This window comes from Helianthus annuus, chromosome 14, assembly GCF_002127325.2.
Source record: "Helianthus annuus cultivar XRQ/B chromosome 14, HanXRQr2.0-SUNRISE, whole genome shotgun sequence".
NCBI lineage: Eukaryota > Viridiplantae > Streptophyta > Magnoliopsida > Asterales > Asteraceae > Helianthus > Helianthus annuus.
Genome location: NC_035446.2, coordinates 128,390,576 through 128,405,585, shown reverse-complemented (window position 1 = coordinate 128,405,585; position 15,010 = coordinate 128,390,576). Strand labels below are relative to the sequence as shown.

The window sequence follows — 15,010 nt, the reverse complement described above, 5'->3', positions numbered from 1 at the left end:
AAACAAACATGTCATTACAGATAATCATCCAAACAAGAAATTTCCGTTCCGACAACTCAGATTCAAATATTATTACAGCAATTGTTTATCTGCTTCTAGACCCCTATTCTGTTGACTTTCTGGCTGTAATGCCAGAGGACAAGATCAATAGACAACTATGCCTTAGACGCTTGTTCTTGGTAGACAACTATTTGTTGGGGGCTTCTAGAAACTTATTCAAGCCTCGCTTTCCTAGCAAATAAGCATCCTAATTACCTGTCACATACGTTAAAATAAAGTCAATACATAAAATGTAAAGGTGACCACACACGTTTGATAATAGCATATAGAGTTCGAATAGTTTACGCATAACCAGGCACGTACACAGAGGAAAACGATGCATGTTAATTATCGACATGGGACCATCGATACCAACGACTGCGGGTTGACCGTCCGAGACGGTTCGCAATACATGATTACCACCGTAATCCATGCAAGTAATTGTCCTTAACAACCCCCGCGTGAACGGGTGCTGAGTCCAAACTATAGTACTATGTTGCTAAGGCAGGTAGATAACACTCCACGTGTAAACATAATAAACAACATTCATTTAGTCAAGTAGCACATGCAATCGGTTAGCGTTCAAATAGTTTGTGTTTGTTTGTGATTTAATAGGTAAAGTATGTAACACCCAAAAGTGCTAAAAGCAAAAAGGGATCGAGTATACTCACAGTGATTGATTGTGGATTGAAGGGAGCGCTGAGAGTAAGATTAGCCTGAATAGTTCGATAGCACAACGATAAGTAACGCGGAAAAGTAAACAAGTAAGGATGGATCGAATGGGCTGGTCGATCGAATGGCAGGTTCGATCGAACGGGCTGTTCGGTCGGCTGGTATGTCCGGTTGGACAGTCCTGTTCGATCGGCCGGTAGGCTCGATCGGCTGGGCCATTCGAGTGGATTGTTTCTTCCTCTGGTGTGTTTGTGTTTGAGGATTTGAACTTTTGAAGTTTTCGTTGCAGCATTTGAGAACACTGAAGTGTTCTTACCTTTCAAGTCGGTCGATCGAACGGTTCGTTCGATCGGCTAGCTCACTCGATCGGCTAGAAACTTCAGAATTAGTCCTCAACTGAATGTCACTCGATCGAACAGTCTGTTCGATCGGCTGGCATTCCTACTACGAACAAGTTGTGAAAACGATTAAGTGTTGAAGTATAGTATTTCATGATCCGAAGAGTAATGTTCACCAAACGCAGTTCGATCGAACATCTCTTCCTCAATACTATGCTTCAAGAAATTTTGAAATTGTGGGACCATGTGCTAGCCGATCGGCTGGCCCGGTCGATCGGCTGGCATGTCCGATCGGCTGGCCCGGTCGATCGGCTGGCATGTCCGATCGGCTGGGCTGTTCGAACAGCCTAGCCGTTCGGCCAGCAAGTCTAACCTGGTCGGCTTTTCGTCTAACACTTGGCTGTTTGATTATTTGTCATTCTTTCAAGGTATCTTGACAATGTGTTGAACTATGATAACCTCCGTTCCTACTTGTTTGTTTCGCTCGGACAGGAATCACCCAAGTCTGGCCGGTGAACGGTTCGGAATGTCGGTTTAGAGTTTAACCCGAAATCGGTGAACCTTGTTCATAGAACTCGAATCTTGAACCCTTTTAACTGTTTGGATGATTAGTTAGCCGGTTCAAGCTCCGTTTCTCTCGGTTTGAAGGCATTGAGTGTAAAAGAGTTGAAAGAAAGTTGGGATTCCTTCTTCCAATCCTTCACAACTTGTGGATGTTTAGATCTTTGATAGATCTTAGCTTGTTTATGTGGAAATCGGTTAGATCTAAGCTAATCATAGTTGAATAAGGCCAAAACATGATGTTCTTCAAGAACACCATGATGACATCACCCAAGAACACTTAGATCTTGGTGATTTCACGGTTAAAATCCAAGTTTTGAAAGATAGAAAGGTGTAGAATCAAGTAATGATCAAGATCGTACAAGAATTAGAGTGAAAACTTACCGGGATTGAGAGAAATCTGAGAAAAGGTAAAGAAGATGGCTGGTTCGGTCAGAGCTTTCCAAAAATGGAAAGTGTGACAATGACAGCACTATTTATAGGCTCCAAAAGAGGAAAGTGGCAGCCGATCGGCTAGGAGCTCCGATCGAGTGGGCTGCTCGATCGGCTGGCAAGATGCTAGCCGATCGGCTGGCCTGTTCGATCAGGTTGCCTCCTGTTCGATCCGCGACACACTTCGAGTATTTTGCGACGATTTTCGACGTTTCGATTTCGATGGACGATGATACGAATACGATAGGGTTTCCTAGTCAAATTACTTTTAATCCCAACCACTATATCTACATACAAGCATCTACTTTTCGCGTTTCGTTGTCGGTTTCGATTGAGTTCGTTTGCCTTTCGAATTTCGATTGATTTGCTTGAATACCACACGAAACATAAAGTAAACATGCACAAGTAACACATAAGGCACACACACACGTATAACAATATCACAATTCGCATAATTCGAGTCTCGAGTTCGATGATTGTTAGATCGGTTTGATTACTGATTAGTCAACTTTATCGCATTGTTACTTCATATCATTCACAGTTGTAGATTGGTCCGCGTTAAAACATATTCGATTACTTCGATTCTTGCTGATTACAACACTTACTCCACATAATACAACTAAAACATAAAATAGACTATCTACAGTCAAAGAAAGTCAAAGTTGACTTGGACTTTGACTTTGACTTTGACATTCGAAAACACGGGGTGTTACAATAACAAAGCAGCAAAATCAACAAAGTGGAAGGAGTGTATAAGTAATTTTTGAAAGTTAAGGGACCAAAAAAACCTGTATACAAGGACCAAACATGCAAAAATCCAAATCATAATGACCAATGTCGAGAGGTACTTTCTCCACCGACTTTGTTTTTTAGTATACAAGGACCAAACATGCAAAAACCCAAATCATGATGACCGATGTCAAGAGGTACTTTCTCCACCGACTTTGGTTTTTAGTATATAGAGTAATATTTTATCGAGTACAAATTAATGATATGACTATTTACCCTTTTGTATTCATACTTGTTTATAATCATCCTTTTATTATAATAAAATAGCAAAATTCCCCCAATGTGATGTGGCGTCTATTTGTTCGGTATCAGTTCGATTCATTACGTTATTAGCATGGTATTAGCACTCGGTATATCAACTGAAAGATAATAAAATAAAATAAAGTCATGATAAGATAAAAATGATTTTGACATGTGTTTTACATTGGTCAAAAACCATAAAAAAATGAATATCAGTAACAACTTCGACAATACTAATACTGGTACCGATGTTCGGTTGAAATCGACAAGGCGTCAATGTTGCTAGATGGTATTAGTTTAGTTCATCACAGATCAAAGTACCATACCGGTACCGATACTTGCTACCAAAGATATTTATACGTCAGTATTGATTCAGTTTGTCATAGTAAAGAACATAAAAATTCAATTATATTGGACCCATCTGATTTTGAACAAAACTTTTATTTAAACGTAGATAAAAATAAGCACGTCACAATGGTATATTCGGAAATTGTAAAGAATAACACTATATAATTTGAATAACGTAAAGGGTAAACGACACGGGTTTATAAAAAAAAACTAAATGTGAGATAGGTTTGATAACATATACGTCTGTAGTTCGATCACTTTTACATTACCACTCACAACTCAATTTCATTGTTTTTTGTCGAGATGTAGATAATATTAGACAAATCGCAACAACATATTTGAATATTTATAAGATATCATATCTTAAAAGTTACAATAGAAAAACATAATATGTTTTTTTTCATATCTTAAAAATTACCATAGGAAAACATAATATGTTTCTTTTATTGGCATTTCATTGAGACAAACTAGCAATGAATAGGTTTTCTTAAAAGCTAGAAAATTATAATAAATAAATATTTGTTTATTGTTGTTCATCTTCCTTGTAAATTTATATATAGATAAAATATTAAACACGTTAGATTCTCGTAATCATAACATAACCATGAATCGGACCTTAAGTGTATGTGTTGTGGTGTGTGTAGAAAACTAAAGGGATGAATAGGTTTTCTTCAAATTTATTTGTTAAACACTTATTTTAGTTGATTAATCATTTGTTAAAACCCAACAATATACATTTAAAGAAGAAACAATAAGATATGCAAGTATTTAAAGAGTTAAGGGAATGAATCACAAAACCGATTTATAGTGGTTCAAGAGATGTTAGCTAATACTAGTATGTCCTCTCCCCGATCCTTTGATCAAGAGTTTCTCCACCAGTCGTCTTCCTTAAACCGGTAGGGATCATCATCACACAATAGTCTCACTAAGCAAATGTAGTGATCACCTTGTACAAACATCCCACTATTTCAAAAGAAGTGATCACCTTCTACGTCCCACTAATCTCAAGTGGTATTGATCACCACTCTTTCAAATTACTAAACAAACTTACTAATGTCCCTTACAAGTATCTAACAACAACTAGAAACAAATCAACAATGCTCTCGATAGAAAGTTCAAATACAAGAATCAACGATGATTAAGTTGTGGAACAATTCTTTTTAATTTTTGGGCTCTTGATCTTGAATCTCACTTTAATTTGGAGTTTGAATTACAAGGAAATTAGAGAGATATATCTTAGAATGATATTTTACAGAGTTTAGAGCAAAAATGACAACTTTGGATGAAAGTAAGATGTTCTATTTATAGGCACAACTGAGAAAGCAATGTAAACCAGGACTGCCAGCTTGGCAGTCGCTCTGGCAACGACTAATTTCGATTTCTTTATTGTGTCGTGCTGTGAACTAGGGCTGGCATAACGGGTCAACCCGATCTGTTAAGACACGAACACGATAAGACACGAACCCGAAACACGTAAACACGAACACGACACGAAATCTTATCGGTCAGATTTTCGAAACACGAACTTGTTAATAAATAGGTTACACGAAACGACCTGTTAAGACACGAAAAAATTACCAACGTATCATACGACCTGTTTAAGACACGAACACGACCTGTTACGACACGGTTTAAGACACGAACACGACCTGTTAAGACACGAACATGACCTGTTTAAGACACGAACATGACCAAATTGGGGAAGCTGTGAACCGAATTGTGAATGGTGGTGTTTGTGAGACATATTTGAAAATTAGGGTTTGGATTGTAGAAAAAGAACCGCATGTGTTTGTGTATAATTATCCAAGGTCCCATGACTAATGACCCCATGTCTACACTGTCACACCCCAACCGATGGTGGAAACATCGGGGTGCGGCACTAAGCGATTCAGATTGCTCAAGAGATTCCACAACACTGTTTATTTCGATAGACACTAATCAAATTTCATAAAAAGTCTAAAATTGTCAACCACAATCCACATGTAACATAATGTTTCAAATTAACATACGATTCAAATATTGTTCAAAACTGTCTTATTTATCTAAGATGAGTTTCTAAGCATCATCCTAGCTTGTTTCTTGTATCACAACTACTATCAACCTGCAACATGTATTAAAATACTATCAACAAAAATGTTGGCGAGCATACAAGTTTGAATACGTAGCATAATAGTTTAAAAACTCATATCCAACATGAAAACATATAAAATAAGTTTCACCATGCTAGTTTACGCAGTCCAAGTGATAGCCCAATTTCCAATGCGTTAAGTGCCTTTCCCAAAGACTAACGGGAGGTTAAATGTCTCATCCTAACAATACCCCAAAGACTAACGGGGAGGTGCATTACCCCTATAGCGCTACCATTGTTAAGGCGAAACTACACACAAGGATTAAACGTTCACATAGCATAAAAAGTCTCAAGTTTCACAAGTTTCAAGTTTCATGTTTAAATGGATAGAGTATGTTTCAAATAAGTTCCAAGTGTCAAGTGTCTTGATAATAGAATACATGTTGCATCCTAAAAGTGTTTAAAACAAAAAGGGATCGAGTATACTCACAGTGGGTGCTTAGAACCAAACACTGTTAGATTGGATCGAAGGGAGCGCTGGCTCAGCCTGCGTGTGGGGAACAGAGCATAAGTCCTCTAAGTACTGACCCGGTCGGAAACAAAGTGTCGAACGGTGCGAAAATCGAGGAAAAGTGTCTGACTGAATACCTGGGCGGATGGTCATCCGGACGGATGACCATTCGAAAGAATGGCCATTCGAACAGTGGTTTAAGTTTGCGAACTGTTAAAGTTTCAAACGTTGTGATCATAGTGTACTGTAAAACAAATAAGTGTCAACATAATCAGATCATCTGAACGAATGGTCATCCGATCGGATGGCCATTCGGACAGACGATCAGTGTGTGAAGTTTCGTGAAATTTTCTAAGTTCGGCTTAACGGAGACGGTGTAACGACGCGTCAAACAAGGGAAACGTTCCAAACCCAGCTCGTTCAGTTGGCTGGGAACCACCCCTACTCAAACCGACGAACTGTTTATGGTGAGGTTTCATGTTTGGACCCGTCAATCAGCCCGTTTTCCAGTGGAAATTCAGTTCTTAAGCCGACTTTTGACTAAAGAACGAGTCAATAGCCTGTTTGAGTTCGATTCCACAACTGTTTTGTATAGAAATTGAAGAAAAGTCCGAAAAGTAGTTGTAAAACGTGATGTTCATCAGATCTGAGCCAGAAACCATGTGAAATTCCGTCAGATCTGATGTAAAAGTGGGAGATTCTTAAGTTTTTGCATAAAAGTTGTGAAAATCTGTTAGATCTAGGGCCGTTCTTGCTTAAATGGTGCTTCACAATAGTTTGTACCAACTTCTGAGTGGAAACCACCTCCAAGAGACCCCAAATTAGTCGATTTTCGTGAAGATATTGAAGTGTTTGTGGGATTTTGATGAAAAATCTTGTGTAGGAGTGATAATTGATGAAAGTTGTACAAGAGTTAGGGAAGTATACTTACGATTTGCCTTGATTCTTGCTTAAAATGACTGAGAGTGCGTGTGGTCGGATGGCAGAGAGTGAAGGGTGAGAATGAGAGCACAAGGGGCCTATTTATAGCTATGTTGACAGCTAAGGCGGTGTAAGTGCGCAATGGGTCGGATGGCTATTCGGTCGAATGGTCATCCGATCGGATGGTCATCTGATCGGATGTCCATTCGGACAGCCGAGACCCGTTTGGTAATTTTTCGACTTTGGTTTGTTTTGTGAGCTAGTAAGCGTTGCGTTGCGTATTATTGTGGGTAACCATTACATGGTATTATTGTATGATTAACACAAAAGTTTCCGTTTTCCAAGTCTGCGTTTAAGCTAGTTAATAAGTACCAAGTTTCTCATTCAAAAAAGTATCAAAGTTTCTCGTAACAAGTGTCAAGTTTCTAGTATCACAAGAGTCAAGTATCACAAGAGTCAAGATTCACAAGAGTTAAGATTCACAAGGTCAAGATTCATACTGTTTATGTACAAAGCATCACAAAGTAGGAAAATAAGACGAGACCCGCCGAGATGACTAAAGTACCGAAACGCAGGGCGCTACATACACCGACATATAATATTTTATTATTTTTTAATTATTAACATGTACTTAACGGGTCTTAACAGGTTAACGGGTTTTAACCTGTTTAGACACGAAACTTGTTAAGGTCTTATCGTGTCGACCTGTTTTAGACACGAAACCTGTTAAGGTCAAACATGTAACATGATAACTTCGTGTAGGTTCGTGTCGTGTTATCGTGTTCGTGTCAGAATTGTCAACCCTACTGTGAACGTCATGTATTGTCTCATCCACTTTACCAAACCAACTTTAACACATTTTCACCAGGGTTGTGATTCTAAACGAGATCTATTTCGACCTTTAAGATTTGAAAACAAGTTAATTACTAAACTAGACCAGTTTAAACAGTTTCACAGTTTAAACCCGAATCGTGAACACCGCTTACAATTAACAATACATGGGCCATAATTGTCACAAAATGAAACCATGTACAAATCCAAGGACCTAATCTCAAACTTTCATAACTTAAGAACTCTTTGCCCTCATCTCATTCCACTACACACCTTCATCGATTCCGATCAGCGAACCTCTCTTAAACCCTAAATCATGAGACGAGCTTTATTCAACAAAATCCCTGTTCGTCACCTCTTAAACCCTAATCGATCATCACCTTCCCCACCTAACCCCAAAATCATCAATTCTCCCTTTTGTAGCTTTGGATCGAACCTCAGATTCTTCTCAACTGAAAATGAGAATTCATCGACGGACCAATCGAATATTCCGTCGGAATCTAACAGTATTTTGCAACCTCCGTCAAAGGAGCTTGACGTTAAAGATGTCAGCAATAAAGGTACATTAACGGCTGAAATGATATTGATATTATAAACCCTAGTTTTAGTTTTGTGTATGTTTAGTGAACTGTAGGTTGTGGTTTCCTTGTGGTGGTTGATTTGTGAACAGGATAGTCTGTAAACATTAGTTTAGTATCTGATTTCACTTTTTTTTTTATGAAATTGATTTTACTTGATGAGGATTTATGTGCATTATTATAAGTACAAGTGTTGTAGTTGCTAGTGGAAGTGCACATTGTTTTTTTTTAATGTGGTCATTATGAGTGCGTGGTGCGGTGATGAGATTGCGTTGCTGCGGTTGATGTGCGCATAACATGATGCGAATTGCGATGTGTGTGATGCGGTCTGATGGGATGCCAGATGCAGTTAACTAGTATTTGAACAAATTAGAGTGTTGATTGCATTGGGTCTGAGTTTTTGAAATCTCATTGAACAAATCCGACCATCGGTTGAGCAATGGGTTTGAATATTTGGACAAATTATACCATCGTTTGAACAAATTTGATCAGAGCTGATGAACATATTTTATATTTTAGTGTTTTAGATTTAACAAGTTAAAGTGTTATCTATAAATAAACTTTTAGTTTTTTTTTAATAATGAATGCCTCTCATACGTGATGCACACACATCGCGCATTGCGCATTAGTTTTTGGGATCAAAACGCATCTGAGCGCCACACGCCTTTTGACACCAAGGAAGTGCATAAGATTTTTAATCTGTGTTGTAGTTTAAAGGAATATATACGGGTTAACCTTTTGTATTAATACTTGTCTGGCAGAGCTGAAAATGCAGATAGAGAAGTACTTCAAAGAAAAGGATGAAGAGGCATTACCGGATGTGGTGGAGTCGATATTCAGGAGGAAAATTACACAAAAGCATGCGGATACAGATGATGAGCTGCTTGATGAGTTTAATATGCAACCAATTGATGGTGTCAACGATCAAGAGTTTGAGTCGGATTTTGATGAGTTACATGAGACAGATGATGAGATAGATAATCTGTATAACGCAAAAGATATTGTGATCAATCGAATGACAAAAGATGAATTTTTTTATATGGATGACAAGAAATGGGAAGGTATGATTAAGGAGGCTGTTGATAGTGGTCATCTTAAAGATACTAAAGAGTGTGAGCAGATACTACAGGACATGTTCATGTGGGAAAAACTCCTTCCAGGTATGTTACGGTTGTAATTCCTTTTTATTTAATAAGTTTTGTGTTTTTTTTTGTTGGCCTGCCTTTTTTAAGTCTTGTATAGTTGTATTTGAAATAACTAGCGGGATTTCCTGCGTTTTGCTGCGTGAATTCATATAGTCAGTACGATTTGTTACACTACCAATGCATCGACACGTGTTCGGTGTGGTTGATTCACTTTTTACAAAAATTGACCCAACATATGCTAAACATACTCGGTGTACTTGATTTTATACAGAATCTTAATTATAAGTGATACAAAAAGAAAAAGAAATTGATGTGGGCGGTCCGGTTTTGCACATCGCAACGTAGATAAAAACCCACGCCGTACCGGTATATTCGGAATCATGAAAAAAGTTATTTCCTAGTTTTAAAAATAATCATAATTTAAAATTAAAATTGTATAAGACCATGACCTATCCAAATGTATTATAAGTACTTAAAATCTTTTTATGTTTGCTTCAAACACAATTTTAAAAAAATGGTAATTTAATATCGTTTAAAAATGTGACTGATTTGAATTTATTATAATTAATTAAACTAAAATTTGAAAAAAATGATTATTTGATAATTTCATTTAGTTAAAATAAGTATTTGTAAATAATCATCGACAAAAAAAGAAAAAAAAAAACGGCTAGTATAATGATCAAACCTTGCTATTCAGATTGTAAAATGACTCCTTAATCCACCTCAACAGTTCCTTTGTTTCAATTTTCGATTCTATATTATGAATAAAAGAAATAATTTAGGAAAACAAACAGACACGCCATCACACCATGCTTGACCAATGAAAAAATGTTACTGTAGATCCCGTTGTTCTTTGTTATATATATAATATAATATAATTGATTGTTGTATCTATAATGGTATTTAATTTCCTGTGAACTCAGATCATCTGAAAAAATTGGTTGAAGAAAAGTATAACGAGATAGCAGATATGGTCGAAACTGGCGAGCTTGAACCCGAGCAAGGTTACGAAATGTATCAGGAATTCGAGCATAACATGCTCATGAAACACACTAAGGAGATAGAGGAAGCGGGTCCCCCAAAATTTGATGAGGCGGCTTCTGCTGTAGAGAAGAAGGACATAGATGACCCCCCGGGTGAAGGCCCTGTGCTTAGGTGGCAAACACGGGTCGTGTTTGTTCCCGGTGGTGATTCGTGGCACCCTAAAAACAGAAAAGCAAAACTGGCTGTCACTGTCAAAGAGCTTGGCCTTTCGAAAAACCAGTTCCGTCGACTACGGGAATTGGTTGGGAAAAGATATAACCCAGGAAAAGATGAACTTACTATAACCAGTGAGAGGTAATAATATATATTAATCTCTCTGTTTTTAATTATATTTTGTAACTGTAGTTACCAAACCTACATGATAAATTCTGGAGTAAAATGCCATTTTCGTCCCTGAGATTTGGTCAGTTTTGTGACTTTCGGCCAAAGGTTTGTTTTTCTGCATTTGGATCCAAAAGGTTCAAATCCGCGTTATTCTCTGTTAAGCAAGGTTGGAGAACTCGCTAGTCGCTAGTCGGCCGGTGAGGTGGGGACTAGCGACTACTCGGGATTACTCGAGATTAATCGGATCGGGTTTTTTATATATAGTTTTCAGTTTATGTATACATATACACATTTTTATAGGTATATATTTTAAGTAGCTAGGTCTTAACTCTTACTCAACTCATTTTTTTAAGTATACGAGATTAATTGTTGGAATTCGTATGGTTTGGTTGGAAACTGGCCGGAAGTTAGAGGTTTTGGCCGGAATATACAGGTTTTTTGCCGGAATCTGGTCGGAATCGCCGATTTTTGGCTGGCCGATTAGGCCCAACTAGTACCGACTAGGACCGACTAGTACCGACTAGGACCGACTAGCATTAATGGACTGATTAACGAAAAATTACTCCGTTATTGGCCGATTAGCGATTAATCGCCGCCTAATCGCGATTTTTACAACACTGCTGTTAAGTCAGGGGTGTTTTCGTCTTTTTTTTTTCCGTTAAGGGTATTTTGAATACTTGTACATTATGCTAAATGCTTATGCATAAAGTGAAAAAGACCGAAATGCCCTTTTAAGTTAACAAAAAAGACAAAAAAATACCCCTGACTTAACGAGAGTCATAAAACTGGCTGGATGAAAATGGCAAGATTTCAAACCATTTGGATCCAGACACGGAAAACAAACCTTTAGACGAAAGTCGCAAAACTGGCCAAACCTCAGGGATGAAAATGCCATTTTACTCTAAATTCTGTATGATCTAGTATTTGCAAAATGGACTGGTCGGTTTTGGGTAACTGGTCAGTGCAGGTAAGTTCTTGTATGGGGCTGAAACGTGTCTCTGGGTTGGGCTGGTTTGACCGGGCCTGATTTTGCTAACTTTTTTGCAAGTAAAAAGTATATCAAACATGATTACAAAAAGTAAGGAATGTACCCTTTGTAGGTTTGAGCATCGCGAGGAAAATAGGAAAGACTGTCTCAGGACCTTATTTGGGCTGATTGAGGAGGCTGGTAAAGCTGATAAGCTAGTTGAAGATGCCCGAACAAGCTATGTGAAGACCAGGCTTCGAGCGAACCAACAGTTCATGGAGAAGTTAAATGCTAAGATCATGAAAAATAAAGGATCTAGTTTGTTGCACGCCTGATGATGAGCCGCACACGTGTGGCCAGCCACACATATTCAGTCACAAAGTTTTAAGTCGAGATCATCAAACTTAAACACGTGCGTGCTAGATCTGACCCGTATCTCTAGATAGTCAACAACTGTTTCATTTTGGTGTTTAGTACACAATTTAGAAGATAATATCTTCTTGCCTTATATTTTTAAAACCATAACTTGCACGTTCATCCATGTTATAGATGGTGTATTGATTTGTTGTTCTTCTGCTGCTTTTGTTTCAAACTAGTTTGTAAGCAGAATTTTTCTCAGTTTAATAATATAGACGTCTGTGTTTCGGTTACTTGTGCATACTAACACGATCTCAATAAAAATTACATCGAGACATGGATAAAAATACACGTGTCAAAGAAAAAGTTGTCTATTAAAAAAAAGCCATGTTTCGTTAAAAAAACTAAAAAAGTATTTAAAATAACTTACAGAAAAAGCTACTTATTTAAATATACTAGTTAAAAATTAAAAAGAAAAAAAAAACTTTAAAAGCTATTTGTTTAAATATATTATGTAGATATTTAAAAGCTACTTATTTAAATATATTACTTATATCTTTTGTATTTCTATATATGTATTTGTATTTTACACAAATGGGGTCCCTTTAATAAAATCAAAGAATTACATAAATAGTCTTTGATGTTATAAAGGGTGTTTTGGTCATTTCATAGAAATCTAACAAAAAAACTAACACTTGATAGTGTTAATACCTCAACTTGTTACAAAATTAAAATTTAATACCTCAGATTGTTATTTTAAACTATTAGACCATGTGTAGTGGTAGAAGCTTATAATGCCCCCACCATGGGGCATTATACGACACGTGGCGTCCTAGTCAGCAAGGGGGCATATAGCAAAAGTGGTGTAGTGGGGCATTATGCCATAACCCCCATTCAATCATTTTACAATCATTTCCCAATTATTTTTTTTAATTTAAAACATAAAAAAAAACTTCATTAATTTAAAAATAAAATTACATTACTTGAAAAAAAAATAAAAAAAAAACTGAAAAAAAAAACCGAAAATAAAAAAAAAACAGAAAAAAAGCTGAAAAAAAAAAAACAATACTAGAAATAAAAAAAACATCCGATTAAATTAAAAAAAAAAACTAGTTTTCGTCTTCGCTTTCTTCACCCTCGCCAACTTCGTCTTCTTCGTCCTCCGTTTCTTCCTCTCCCTCAGGTGGTACGTACCGAACCGACCATGCGTGGTGTACCAAATCAACCATTAACTGGGAATGGTACGGTTCGTAACGCAACTCTCGCGCATTATTCACTCTTTCTTCCATTGACGCCTGCGGATGCTCCTGTTGAACGGCTTCTGGCACGTAATTATGGCATATCGCCTTTCCTTCGTCTTCCAAAATCATGTTGTGCATGATTATACAAGCGTACATAGCATCTCTCATTTTTTGCTTGCTCCATGCACGACAAGGATTTCTCAAGTATTGCCAGCGTTGTTTAAGAACCCCAAAGCATCTCTCAATGTCTTTTCGTGAAGACTCTTGAACCTTTTTAAAGTATGCTCTTTTGTCATCAATAGGATCACTAAACGTCTTCACAAAAATCGAATACCTAGGATAAATTCCGTCGCTCAAATAATATCCATGGGGGTAGTAGTTTCCATTTGCGTAAAACGACGCTTTTGGAGCTTTGCCAGAAATCCACTCCTCTAACAACGACGATTGTTCAAAAACATTGATATCATTGCATGACCCGACCACGCCAAAGTAAGGCGACCAAACCCAAAGGTCCTGTGAAGCAACCGCCTGAAGAATAATAGTGGGTCCTTTTTGGTCACCACGTGTGTGTTGGCCTCGCCATGCAGTCGGGCAGTTATCCCAACGCCAATGCATGCAATCTATGCTCCCGATCATACCAGGCAAACCATGCTCGGCGTTATGTACCTCGTAGATCTTTTGAAGGTCCTCCCATGTAGGCGTTCTAAGATAACGCGCACCGTACACATCAATTATACCTTTATAAAAAATTATAGATAAACATAAGATTCAAAAAAAAAAAAAAAAATTCTAAGCATACTCGTCGTTTAAAAAAAAATAAAAGTAAAGTATAAGAATTATACCGCGACAAAAATGTTCCAAGCTATCTCGTGTTGTTTTCTCCGCCATTTTTAGATACTCGTCGTTGATGTCGGTAGTGTTACCATAAGCAAGGATTCGTAATGCCGACGTACACTTTTGGATACCGGTAAATCCAAGTGCCCCTCTCGCATCCGGTTTTTGTTTAAAATAATCGTAGTTGGCTTCCAAGTCGTTGACTATGCGTAGAAACAACCGCTTACTCATCCGGAAACGACGCCTAAAAAATTCGTTTGAGAATGTCGGCGCCTCGTCAAAATAGTCTTTCATCAAACGCTCGTGTGCCGCGCGTCGGTCTCGTTCAACATAGCCTCTTTTATTTTTTGGTGCTTCGGGTCGACGAGAATGGTTGACATATCGCACCGCTAGTTGACATGCACTCGTAACCGCCTCTTGCTCAAGCTCCTCATCGGTCGAACCATCGCCATCCGCAAAATACTCGTTGTAGTAAAAAAATATCATGGATGAAGAACTAGGAGAAGCCATCAAGTTTTTTTAAAAATTGTGGGATTTTTTGAGAGGTTTTGAGATTGTTTTTGTTGAAAATGGATGAGTTTTGGTTGTTTATATATATATATATATATATATATATAGAGTAAGGTTAACATACAAAAAGCCTTATCATACATCACGTAGGAGACAATGGTAACCGTTGGATCAGGGGTATAATCACGCATGGGACCACATAATCACGCATGGGACCACATGGGACCACATAATCACGCATGGGACTATAATCACGCACG

General features: G+C 37.6%; 2 protein-coding genes across 2 annotated transcripts; one reads left to right on the top strand and one right to left on the bottom strand.

Moving 5' to 3' along the window:
* Window positions 1-7,993: 7,993 nt before the first annotated feature.
* On the top strand, window positions 7,994-12,458 carry LOC110903725. The gene is made up of 4 exons (XM_022149506.2): window positions 7,994-8,310; window positions 9,090-9,488; window positions 10,397-10,811; window positions 11,942-12,458. The coding sequence occupies exons 1-4, from the start codon at window positions 8,067-8,069 to the stop codon at window positions 12,141-12,143; spliced, it is 1,260 nt and encodes a 419-aa protein (XP_022005198.1). The 5' UTR covers window positions 7,994-8,066; the 3' UTR covers window positions 12,144-12,458.
* A 149-nt stretch (window positions 12,459-12,607) lies between these two features.
* LOC118486553 lies at window positions 12,608-14,750 on the bottom strand. The gene is made up of 3 exons (XM_035983079.1): window positions 14,249-14,750; window positions 13,906-14,143; window positions 12,608-12,620 (listed from the first exon to the last, which is right to left on the bottom strand). The coding sequence occupies exons 1-3, from the start codon at window positions 14,748-14,750 to the stop codon at window positions 12,608-12,610; spliced, it is 753 nt and encodes a 250-aa protein (XP_035838972.1).
* Window positions 14,751-15,010: the final 260 nt, after the last annotated feature.

Bases quoted from the DNA above. Each gene is read 5' to 3' on its own strand.
- LOC118486553 (XM_035983079.1), bottom strand. From the start codon at position 14,750: ATGGCTTCTCCTAGTTCTTCATCCATGATATTTTTTTACTACAACGAG. The intron at 14,144-14,248 runs GTATAATTCTTA...TTTTTTATAAAG, and splicing joins CTTGGAACATTTTTGTCGCG to GTATAATTGATGTGTACGGT.
- LOC110903725 (XM_022149506.2), top strand. From the start codon at position 8,067: ATGAGACGAGCTTTATTCAACAAAATCCCTGTTCGTCACCTCTTAAAC. The intron at 8,311-9,089 runs GTACATTAACGG...CTTGTCTGGCAG, and splicing joins TAAAGATGTCAGCAATAAAG to AGCTGAAAATGCAGATAGAG. The intron at 10,812-11,941 runs GTAATAATATAT...TACCCTTTGTAG, and splicing joins CTTACTATAACCAGTGAGAG to GTTTGAGCATCGCGAGGAAA.